The sequence below is a fragment of the Notothenia coriiceps genome, unplaced genomic scaffold (genome assembly GCF_000735185.1).
Source record: "Notothenia coriiceps isolate Sejong01 unplaced genomic scaffold, NC01 NC01_scaffold00031847, whole genome shotgun sequence".
NCBI lineage: Eukaryota > Metazoa > Chordata > Actinopteri > Perciformes > Nototheniidae > Notothenia > Notothenia coriiceps.
The window spans coordinates 10705-23245 of NW_011364548.1; the positions used below are offsets into that span (position 1 = coordinate 10705).

General features: G+C 43.3%; 1 protein-coding gene across 3 annotated transcripts in view; it reads right to left on the bottom strand.

The window, feature by feature from the left end:
• Window positions 1–376: 376 nt before the first annotated feature.
• Window positions 377–12541, bottom strand: part of pik3r1 (phosphoinositide-3-kinase, regulatory subunit 1 (alpha)) — a 23882-nt gene continuing 11717 nt past the window's right edge. The window contains exons 3-15 of one of the 3 annotated variants that reach the window (XM_010788289.1): window positions 11553–11645; window positions 11341–11415; window positions 10875–11006; window positions 10074–10275; window positions 9643–9725; window positions 4982–5183; window positions 4720–4900; window positions 4510–4635; window positions 4280–4422; window positions 4006–4182; window positions 3833–3907; window positions 3568–3738; window positions 377–3120 (exon numbers count right to left, since the gene is read on the bottom strand). In XM_010788289.1, the coding sequence (XP_010786591.1) occupies window positions 2931–3120; window positions 3568–3738; window positions 3833–3907; window positions 4006–4182; window positions 4280–4422; window positions 4510–4635; window positions 4720–4900; window positions 4982–5183; window positions 9643–9725; window positions 10074–10275; window positions 10875–11006; window positions 11341–11415; window positions 11553–11645 (1850 nt within the window). In that variant the 3' untranslated portion in view covers window positions 377–2930. Of the gene's footprint in view, window positions 3121–3567; window positions 3739–3832; window positions 3908–4005; window positions 4183–4279; window positions 4423–4509; window positions 4636–4719; window positions 4901–4981; window positions 5184–6489; window positions 6762–7648; window positions 7966–9642; window positions 9726–10073; window positions 10276–10874; window positions 11007–11340; window positions 11416–11552; window positions 11646–12541 lie in introns of those variants that run through there. The other 2 variants (XM_010788291.1, XM_010788292.1) reach the window with 2 other exon arrangements.

The window sequence follows — 12541 nt, forward strand, 5'->3', positions numbered from 1 at the left end:
TGTCGTTTTTTATGATATTTACGACATGCTATATCTAATTTATTTTAAACATATTTTCGACATACTACATAGTTTTTCATGAAATGTTCTACATACTACACTATGTCGTTTTTATGATATTATCGACATATTATACTATGTAGTTTTTTATGATATTTTCTGCATACTGTACTGTCGTTTTTGATGAAGTGTTCTACATACTAAACTATGCTGTTCTTAAGATATTTGTCGACATACGATTATGTAGATATAGCTAAGAATGTCAAAACGTTCAGAAAAATAAACAATTTTATAATTTTGGACATTTCAAACGACATGATAATGCCATCCATCCAATGATTGCATTTCTTTGAACAATAAAACCATAAAACAATACTTGTTTCTTAAAAAGAGGTGCTTTTTATTTCCTTTTTAACAAAGCCCAATACAGATTTGAAGCAAAACTTGGAGAACACTGGTAAATCTCAATCCAATCATCATGTCTGGGACAACCACAAAAAGATGAGCTTCAGAAAAAAAAAAAAAAGACACCTAAGATAATCATACAACCCAGAACTGGGGCAAAGAAAATAATGGTGCATGTTGTCCAAGAACTATTGGGGGGGGAAAAATGGTTTTGTGACAATGAGAAACAAAACGTTCATGCCAGCAGCTGATGGGGGAGTAAGGAAAATCTTCTAGTAAAACAAATGTCATGTCATTCATGATTCAGAACCAATAAAACCTAGAATAAATGGCAGTTACTATCATTGCTACAATTTTCTCTTGGATGAGTTACCTGGTCAAATACATCTAAAACACAATTTAGTAGTTTGTACAAGCGTACAACTTTTCTGCCACGAGGGGAGAATAATATGCAGGAAACAAAAAATTATACAACGTTTCCATGCTGAGAAATGTCTTAATGTCCAACGACATGAAATGTATCATTGATCGTACACGTTTCTTTTGAAAGGAAGTGAACACTTTGAGACTGGTAATCTATTTACCTTTTTGCACAAAGAGATGCCAAAGATGGAGATTATTAAGAGTCAAATTTGAAAATAAATCATAATTACATTAGGTTAACTTTTATTTATTTATTTCTCTTTGTTACACAAATATATATTTAAAAGTGAGCATGAATGGGAATGAGTGGGAATACAAATATAACATCTAAAATTATTTTAGGGCAGACCATTTTTGAAGTGAATTAATAATCAGTTAGACTTGATGTGATTAGTAATAATGTTCTTAATTCTTTTCATGTCACTGGGTTTACACACGTACCGATCCCTTGTACTTTTAAAAGCTAGAATAAAGATGTGGGAAAGTAAATCTTGTTGAGCTGTAGCTGACTTTTTTTCTGGTAAGGATTCCACTGGCACATGTTGTCCTTTTTGAAATATGAAATTATAGACTATCTGAAATGAGCCGATCCAACCATGTAAACACAGTGATTTTCTGATACAGAAAAATACTAGGTGGACAATGTAAATCGATCTTTTAATAACAATATCCATCTGTTGAAAACGCCAGTCTGCTTTGATATATTCTCATGTGGGAACATACGTATATATTTGATAAGAAAATAAATCTATACTGCTGTTTTCGTGGTGATGGTTAGATAAGGGTTGAACACATCCTCCCGTTCTCTGAGTGCTCTCTGTCCGTCCAACAGAGAACTACAAGTATCTCTGTGAGAAATAGTATTTGTGACTGAAGCAGCTCAAATACTCAGAAGGCTCTGCCTGAGAAGAACATTAGTTTGAAGCAAAAAAATAAAATACTCATCTTTTCCATCTTTATACCAGTTGTTAAAGTAATTTATAGTAAAGTGTATTTTGCTATTATTATCTTTTAAAAGCCATAAGCAGTTTTTCTTTTACCGTACCTTGGCATTTTGACACAAAATATCCTCTTGGATATTTACACAGGAAAATATACTTTTCAAGCAATAAAACAAGCTTATATCGTGGGTTGCAACAGAATAAAACACAGTTCTGAAGAAATAATTGAGAAAGAATTGCATAGCAGATCAGAATATAACTAAACAGGAACTGATCCTTTTTGGTATGGTGCACTTTGATTCATGACTTTTCACATATGTACATGAAATAATGAGTCCATTCATAGTTTCACCTGCCCACAGTAAAGATCAAGTTTGCTTCTGCGCCACAATGCAGACGCCTCCTCCTCTCTGCTCTTCTCATAAAAGTCCATAGGAGTCTTTTTCAAAAAAAATTAAACTTTGTTTAAAAAGTGCCATTTTGCTACATTTATCAGCTGATCCATGGTCTGCTACTGAACAGTTAACACAAGCAAATGTGTTACACATCCCCCTGACGCCACACATTTTCCTGATTCTATGAGTTTTGGTCACATGGACAATCACACATACTCACAGCCACGTACACAAAAACACTTGTGTTGACACACACACACACACACACACACACACACACACACACACACACACACACACACACACACACACACACACACACACACACACACACACACACACACAGATGACGTTAAAGGAAAATAAAACGAAGAGTGGAAAAACAAAGCCGTGGCCGGTGAGTACACTTCCATTTGAAGAGTTCATCTGTTGCGATTAGACATTCCCGGCTGGTAAAGCTTTGAAAAAGAACAAGCACCGTTAGGAAAAGGCCTCAAACGTCCTCGGCTGCAGAGAGTTCAGCAGTTTCCTCTCCATTCTGTGCTCCCACAAAAAGCAACGGAGAAATACATCTACATTCAGACTCGCCTCAGGCTCGTGGTCGGGCAAAGTCACTGAAATGTTTCAGGCTTAACGGCGCCTCTTCCTCCGATTTCAAATCTGGGTCAGGCAAACAGAGCCTCTTCTTTCTTTAAATCATGGAGTCCAAGGACCTGTATCTCTTAACTCTCTACGAGGCCTCCTCTTTGTGTCCATGGAAACAGCCTCACCGTCTCTGCTGGGTGTAAACGGGGTACGCTAGCGTCACATTCAGAGAGTCATTGTGCTGGACCAAAGACGTGTGCTGGTAGTGAAGTACGAGTTCTTTCAGTGAGCCGTAGAGGTTGTACGGCTCGGCGAAACCAAAACCTGAGGGGGTCTTGTTGATGACGCAGTGCTTCACCTCACCGTCCACACTGCAAAGAGAGGAAACACAGTCACACTCTGTTCTCTCTGCGGGGAACAAGAGCGCTCTTTCTGACCACTCGCTATTTAAAAACACGTCATCAAGTCTTAGAACAATAATAAGCTGCTCATACCTACATTAAACAAATGTTATGTTGATACTAGATGTAAGAAGATTGATTTGAATGTAGGGGGGGATTCTTATTGTGGGAAAATGTAGGCCAAAAAGTATCTGATGCTAGTATGATGCTCCAGCAGTGTTTGCTGAACAAGTCAATATCTTCCCCTTTAGTGAGAAAACAGACGATGAATATGGACGATACCCACTTGAACTAAACGCTGCTCGAGCATCGTATGAGCCTGGGATGAACATAGGAGTATAATGTTGGGTATGTAGAGGAGGAACCTGACTACAGTTTGTGAACTAGCAGCTGTATGAAACACAGATAGATACGTACACAACGCTGCAGGCGTAGCATCCTGCTTTGCTGCTGTCTCGAACCAGGAATGTTCCGTCCCTCTTGCCCTGGAGGAGCGCCTCCGCCTGCAGCCGGTTGATGTTGCCCAGTTTCCAGGAGCGCTCGTCGTGATGAGGAAGGTCTTCATCATCGTCCACCATAGAATATTGACTGGAAAAACCAAAACAAACGTACACGGGTGTAAGTTATGAGGGAACACATGTTTACAGTCAGTTCATTTGTCAAAAGTCAAACAGGTACTCACTCTTCTGTGTTTTCGTTCTTGATTCCGAGCCACTCGTTGAGTTTCTTCTGTCTGACTCCCTTCTGGGTCAACCACCTACAACAGAGCGAACATTAGAAACCAGGGCAGATCCAATTGGATTTTTCCCCAGAGGGAAGTTTAAAGTGTCCGGAGCAGCTGATCAGAGTACTCACATGAGGTACTGGTCTCTGGTCTTGCGGAGCTGGATGAGGTCGGGCTTGATGCTGTTCATCCTCTTGTCGATCTCTCTGTAGTCTGCAGCCTGTTTCTTCAGGTCCTCCTCCAGTCTCCGCTTGCTGTCTACGATCTCACTAATCCGGGACTTCAGCTTCTCGTAGTTGCCCATAATCCTAAAAAGCAATAATGACGTTTAATTTCAACACAACCCATCTTGTATTACGTGCTACAATCGCTTCTTGTCCATGGCACAGTGTGACGTATTCTTACCTCTGGATCTCCTTTTCGTTGCCTTCTCTCCTGAATTTCTCAATATACTCCTTGCTGTAGCGCTCTTGTGTTTGGCATTGCTCCTCGAAGATCTTGATGGTTTCATTGAACGCCTCGATAGCTGTCCTTTTCATTTGGATTTCCTGGGAAAGAAGGCACAGGATTAGTGTATGGAGTGGAAATATTGCAGTGCAGTTTAGGACGGTAGTCGGACTCTGGGTTGCACTCACTTGTGATGTTCTGGTGTATTCTTCATACAGACGGTCGTACTCTTTGTTCTTCTCCTGGTACTGCTGGTGGTACTCGCAGAGCTTCCTCCCCACGGCCTCAATGTTGTCCTCTTTCACCACCTGATCCTAAGAACAGAGACAAGACAGTTCAATGGTTTGAATTCAAGCATTTGAAGCGCTGCTAGTTTCCACTCTCAGCTGCCGCCTCACCTGCTGGAGTTTGGAGATTGGATACAGAAGCTTGACGTCCAGCTTGGGGTTGTACTGAGCCAGCGACTCGTTGCGATAGTGGTTGATGAGCTCCACAACTGAGCTGAAGGTCAGAGGGTCCGAGAAGCCGTACTTCCCATCCCGGTGGAATATCTTAATGAGCTTGTTGTTTCCCCCTTTCCTGTAGACGAAGAAACGTGTTAAATGACCTCCAACGATAGAATAGAAGCCGGTAGATAAGAGGGGATGGTTTCAAACTCACCTCAGAGTCAGAGTGTAGTCTCCGTGCATCTTCGTAGAGGCGTCTCGCACCAGGAACGTACCGTCCGCCGTGTCCCTCAGCTTCTCGTTGACCTCCTCCCTTGAGATGTCTCCCCAGTACCATTCGGCGTCTTGCAGCGCCATGTTGTTGTTCATACCGTTGTTAGTCACAGCTGTGGGCTTGGGTGGTTTTGGAGGTAGAGCTGTGAGGAGAGAAATAGAATAGATATTCATTTAGTGAAACGTGATTGGAGCCTGCGTTGGAGCACATTCACATGAGATGGGTTTCCACTTGAATTCAATTATTGATTTTCTGTCAACTAGCAGCGGTGTTAATGCTGCTGTGGATCACGATTCAAAGCATTGCTTTGCCCTTCTTTAAAGCGTCAGAAACACAACTGGATACCAAATTTGAGACTCACTACATTCAATTCTGTCCAGCGTAAGGAGGATGCTGGGAATCACACACTAGCTCCGTGACCCGTTCACTCCTCTTTTTTCCCCATTGATTTAACTGGGATGAAAAAAAGCTGCCAGGGGAGAGGCGGTAACAGCGAGGCAGTGTGGGGGAGGGGGGGGGGGATGAATGAGTCAGGGAGAATGAATTTCATTCAAGAAAAGGATATTTCTATAAAGTCCCAGCTGCAAAAATAGCATTTGGTATTAGCAAATAAATGATGCCTATCTTTTATACTGCTACGCGGATATATTTTCATTTTAAAATGAAACAGAAAATAAATAGGTTAAAATGCATTTTAAAGAATGTTGTCAATACTGAGCTGCCAATATATTCCCCTTCTAGGTTTAGTATCCGACAAATATCCAGCTTTAGTGTTATTGTGTAAGTTATGTATCATAGTTCATTATTTACAACCCAGAATTAAATGTGATTTTCCCATTGCAGTTTAAGGCAGCACAAAGAGTCTAATTTGCATTGTATCTATGGTGATTTTCTCGTGACGTGATGGAACATTTAACCACTGCTGTGGACCCGAAAGAAATACATGTTCAACCTGCGGTTGCGTCTCTCGAGCTAATAGTTTCACAGTGAGGTTAGCTGTAGCAGAGCTAAGGTAGAGAGCTATTTCTGCCTTTGTTCACTCCCTCTGCATCACAGCCTCTCTACAGCGACCCCTCAGAACACATGCACTGTGCACTGGCTACAGTTGTGACATGGCAGAACAAGCAAAGCTTAACGATCTGTGCAAAATGCAGCCTACCAACTCAACCACAGCTCAGGGTTTCCGCTGCGCTTCTCAGAACATTTGCCTTTCAATCCACATTTCCTCTCCAGATTACTAGAAAGAATCTTGGTGTTAAACCCATGTGTGGACAAACCAGTCTTACCCGTAGCTTACATTAGCTCCACACATTTCTACAGATAGACAGCTTGCATATCGCATTGACTGCAAAAACAGAGGCAAATCAGACTGTTTCACATCCCAATCTCAACATCCAGTTAAAAAACCGTTCAGAGCAGCCTGCTCAGTAACGTGTTACATCACTTACCACAGCCAATCACATAGGGGGTCTGTCACCAACCACTCCTGCATCTTTCATTTCCGGAGAGTGATGAGGTCATTCTGAAAGCCTTTATACTCCCTGCTTTAATTATTAACAACACTGCAGCTAAATGGAACAAAATGCATTGTTGGCTCTGCAGCGTCCAGCTTGACGTCCTAGTATGCATCCGTTTTAAAAAGCAGTTGTGCAGCATTTCTTCTCTGGCAGAAAGAAAAGGACCTGCAGCCTGTTTCCATGCTGCTCCTCTGTGCCTCTCTCCCTCTCTGTGAGCTGCTCTCTCTCTTGCAGGCTGCTCGGCCCCTCCCCTCTGCGTGAGTCGTGCGGAGCTTTAGTCCGACCCACTGCTGGCACTCAGACAAAGCCAGCTCTGCTGCAGCAGCACGTACGCAGCTAAATGATAATGCCTGGCCCGGTCAGCGGCACCCAGAGCTCCAAAATACGCCTGTAATCCCACAGCGTGACACTCAGCATGACAGAGATAACTCCACTGATTTCCTAAGTGAAATCAAAATAGGCTCAGTTCTTGGTAAGGTACAAGGATTCAAGAGGAATGCAGTCCTGCCAGGTTCAACTGAGGAACCGTTGTTAGGACTCTTCATGAATAACTTAAGAATTAGCTCAACTGAGCACAATAACTAGATACAAGTGGATTTGAAAACATGTTGTAATGCCAGAGAGAGACTGTGACCTAAATGCCTCTTTCTTTAAGAAGTCTAAGGAAAATCAAGTCAAATATTCTGTAGGGTTTGAAATAGTTATTTGACTGAACATAAAAATTCCCTACTGTGGCAACACATACATTGTTGATAATGGTTGAATATTTAACATTGTGACTGAATTCACCAACTTCCCTCAGAGAGAACTACTTTGTGTGCACTTTGTGAGAATAGCTACAAACTGTGAAGCACCAGCAGCTGCCAAAGGCAAAACTACTCTCTGACAACTATGACTGGAGGCTCAAATAAATACAAAAGATATTATTCTTGTTCTTTTCTTTTCTTTTCTTCAGCTACAGTATTTGTTTCTTAATCTTCCGGGCCCTTTACATTATAGCCTGAAGGCAGAAGTATTGAAACACACCGCTCTACTCTTGTATGACAATGAGGAAAGGTTCAAATAGAAAGACACAGAACATCAGACTTACGTTGCGAGTTGTGCATATTTTGTTGAATCATCAATCTCTTCTTTGAGACTTCGCTGTTATTCCCAAAAGGTAAATTACATCCAACAGAGTGACTTTCAAGTCCACTAGCAAAGCTCCATTTCATAGTTTAGGTTACTTAAAAAAAATTCTTTAAAAAAAGGTTTTATGTGCTTCTTAATTAAATCCGGGTAATCCGCTCTCCGTGAGGCAGGTGCAACACGAGACTGTCTAACTGACTGAGTTCTTGCAGCGAGAGTAAGGTACAGGTCTGTCTGTCTGTCTGTCTGTCTGCTCGCTCCGAGGCAGAGAGTTAATGATTAGGGGTAGCCGGTGTCAGAGCTGTTCTGAGAGCAGCCACTCTGCCAGCTGCGTGTGTGTGCGTGTCTCTGGTCACTCCCCCGCTCTCTCTCCCTCTGTTTGTAAAGGAGGAGGCAGGGGGAGTTCAGTCTTATGATTAACCTGCAAAGTTTCAAATATTTGCTGAGCTGGGCACTTTGAGGCAGGGAGGACATGTGGAGGATCCAGGCGGACGGAGGGAGAAAGGGCGAGGAGGTAAGGGAGAGAGAGAGGGAGAGAGCCCTCGGTTAACAAGAAGTGCTCTGTGGAGCAGGCCCATTTTCCAGCCAACCAAATCTAAGTGGGCCTTTTGTCGCTTACTTAAAATAGGCACGCAGTAACTGGGACACACACACACACACACACACACACACACACACACACACACACACACACACACACACACACACACACACACACACACACACACACACACACACACACACACACACACACACACACACACACACACACACACACACACACACACACACACACACACACACGACTGAAACCAGTTTGGCACACCTGAACTTTGATATCTGACTGCGTCCTGTTTTTATATGTGTGTATACGTGTGTGTATACGTGTGTGTGTGTGTGTATGCGTGTGTGTGTGTATACGTGTGTGTGTACGTGTGTGTGTGTGTGTGTGTGTGTGTGTGTGTGTGTGTGTGTGTGTGTGTGTGGGTGTGACAAGAACAAACAAAAAGTGTTTTAGGGTTTGAGTCCTGCCCGCCCTTCAATCCATCCATCTCGGTGCCAAATGCTCCCGCAGGTGCAAATGACTGACAGCTGAGAGTGGCCCATGCACAGGAACATTATAAATAGACCTAACAGGTAATAAAATGTTTAAACAGCCACAGCCGGCCCTGGGCCTCCGGACCAGCAACGATGGTGCTTTTAACTAGCACTGTAAAAACATAACTGTGCCACGCAGAGCACTTCACTCACTCACACCCAGGCCAGCTTCATCTGTGCAGACCACCACTGCACCAGCCATGCAAAGTGACTGCGCAGCTCTGCGTTTGACATATTACAAAATAACATCACCCCTGAAAAAAAAGAACCTCCCCTGTGAAGAACACCAGAACAAGATTTCATCAGTTTACACACGTCCTGGGCCATGTGTTCAATACCAACCAGCAGTCACATTCATCACACGAAAAAAAACGAAACCAAAATCAACACTAGAAGGACATGTTGTACTCTGTATTAGACAACTTCCCATGGAATCATTGTACCATGTCATGAACTTTCAATACCACAAAACCACAAGTGCAAGCACAAGGAGCCTTTGTTTGCAGCTAAAGCTTTAGAACCAGTGTAGACCTTATTCAAACAGTTCAACAGTTTTGCAACAATGATCATCAGGGAATGTGTTTCAGTTAAAACACGATAAAGTAGTCTTAACTTGCACAACAATGTCAGTATTTTTACCTCCAGTGTACCCCCCTGGGCCTCAACACTATTTCTTTAAGCTATTAATAGATCAGGTCTGAGGGTGTTCAGTTTATGTTCAGAATATGCAAATCAAACAGCAGCAGTGCAATGCTAAACAGTCTTGCATTTCTTTTTTTAGATATATCAATATTATTCGAGCAGGAACAAAAGAAAAGCAACAGCATTTGAAACGTTGTGCATGACGGTGGTAACTACCTGGAGCCGCCTGACTTTCACTCAATTCACTGGTCACCAGAACCTCAATGATCTTGATGTGGGCCTCCAAGCTGGGTTCACAACTGCAGAGGGTGTAAAAACAATTAAAGGCAAGTTAGATAAAGTTCCTGTTTCACAGCCCAGGTGACTCTCTGCTGCTCTGATTACTGTGTGTCTCAATCTGATGGCAATTCAGGCTTAGCTACTTTAATTATGCAGCACAGCTGGTAAGTAGAAAAGCTCCAACCTATATCTGTGCGCAGCTAAACCCATGAGTGCCTGACAGACTGTTGCTGACAGTGTGTTGATGTGCGAGTGTCTGGAAGTGTGCATGTTTCAGAGTGTGTGTCTCAGTGTTGCATGACTGAGCCTGCACACTTGTCTGTTGCTGCCTGAGTGTCTGTCTCTGCCCCCATCCGGCTGACACCCACCTGGTGGTCTGCTGTCTGAAGAGCACAGGGCTGAAGATCTCGCCCAGGGCTCTGGCACTGAGCAGGTTCTTGGATCCGTTTTGGCACACTCTGGAGAAATGCCTGAGCAGACAGTGGAAGGTTAGCCAATGCTGCGGAGGCAGGGTCGGGGCGCTGGCGATGCGACGTAGCAGCTGAGCACATTCCTCAGGATTCACCACCTCTGTAGAAATAGATGAGGACGGCCGTGAGGTCAGTTAGACAGATGTGAAAAAGAAAGATCCTGCCTGAGTCGAAGTGGAGCGTAAAATGAGAGGTGTTTCTTTAAACAATGAAGTGGTGGAAAAAGCGTGTCATGTGCAGTTAGGTTATGAGACCACAGTGAGATTGTGGTTGACAATGAGCGTAAGGTACACTGGCAGGTGATTGGCTGCTGACAGATGCTAGAGATAAACTCTCAGGCTTGTTTTAGTTCCTATTAACCTCAGATATCCTGTTTCTGGCCATGTGACAGAAAGAGAATGCAGCGCTACAGAACAGTGTGGTGTGAGAAGTGTGTCTGCTCTTGCAACAAAGAAAGACAAATGGAAACTAATTTATGGGGAAAGTTGCAAAATACACTTGTAATGCACTAATTACTGTGAGGGAAAAAAAGCACATTTGGTTAAAAAATGAAAGTCTAAAGGGCACTGACAATGCTTTGTGGTTTTGTTTTCAAAGAACTGAATGTTCAGCAGAGTGCATTCATTTCATCAGTGTTTCTGTTTTTCTGTGCAGAATGGAAATGATAATTGCATTTGTGCGGGGGTCCTCTGCTCTCACCTTTGGCAGTGAGGACCATCTGAGCGTATATTGCAGTGGGGATGATGGGCTGAGGGAGGTCCTGCAGGTACCTGCGCAGACCGTCACACAGGATGGGAAGCTCCACCTGATCCAGGTCTGCAGAGGGGGGGTCTGCAGCACAAAACAACACACGTTTAAAAACTAGAAAGTCTTTGTGCAAAGTGAAATACGTCATTACAGGCGTTTGTGTAAACCGCAAACTAAATCATACGTAGATGTAACCATGGATGCATGAAAAAAAAAAAAGAAGTAGTTTCTGTTCTTTTTCAATAGGTGTCGTGTAGCGCACTTTGTAGGTCACCTCACACCGTTATCTCTGTTCGTCATCAACACTTGCCACATTTCTTCTTCCTCATTCAACTATTGAAAAACGACTGACTTGTCCTTGGCTGCCTGAGTGTCTGTCTCTGCCCCAAACCGGCTGATAAAAAAAAAAGCTGCTTACCACATTCAAAATACGGTTTGACTTCAAGTCCACCACCAGCAGTAAATGTTCGATATAAAGTGGGGTTATCCACACCTGCAGATAATCACAGAAACAAAACTCATTACATTTATAAAATGAGAAAACTATCTGGTCATAAATGCACATTAAAATGCGGTTAACAAAGACAGGCAGAGGTACTTTTAAAGTACTGTTTCCGTGGTGAAGCTTACCTTTCATCTCAATAGTTTCGATGAGTCTGGCCATCATGGGTGGACTCGTCTCTGGGAGAGAAAACTGCTCCGTCAAGTCCAGCAGGCAGAGACCTGGAGGAGGGAACAACACATTGTCAAAAAAGGTGCTTTTTTTTGTAAAAAGAAGCAGAAAGTGCTTTCTACTATTAGCTTTAATTGTGTCAATGCTGTCTTGTGTCACATGTTCTGATACATTATGAATTTGTTAACCATGTGTGCCAATTGTCAATGGGTGGGAAGCTGGCCCTGTGAAACCTTTCATGTTTTTTCTTGAAAAAACACTTAAAATAAATAATCACCTTTTATAAATAATAATAATAATATCCTGTTTGTAATATACATGGATCGGATTTCGAGGCGTAGTCGTGGGGGAGGGGGTCTGCAGTTCGGTGGACTAAGGATTGCACCACTGCTTTTTGCAGATGATGTGGTTCTGATGGCTTCATCGGTCTGCGACCTTCAGCACTCACTGGATCGGTTCGAAACCGAGTGTGAAGCGGCTGGGATGAGGATCAGCACCTCCAAATCTGAGGCCATGGTTCTCAGCAGGAAACCGATGGACTGTCCACTCCAAGTAGGGAATGAGTCCTTACCCCAAGTGAAGGAGTTCAAGTATCTCGGGGTCTTGTTCTCGAGTGAGGGAACAATGGAGCGTGAGATGGGTCGGAGAATCGGAGCTTACCCCAAGTGAAGGACTTCCAGTATCTCGGGGTCTTGTTCTCGAGTGAGGGAACAATGGAGCGTGAGATAGGCCGGAGGCAAAGCTCTCTGTCTACCGCGCCATTTTCGTTCCTACCCTCACCTATGGTCATGGAGGATGGGTCATGACCGAAAGAACGAGATCGCGGGTACAAGCGGCCGAGATGGGTTTTCTCCGCAGGGTGGCTGGTGTCTCCCTTAGGGCTAAGGGAGAAGTTCCGGTTTTTGGACACAATTAACATGGGATCACTCCGGTCAATGGAAGTACT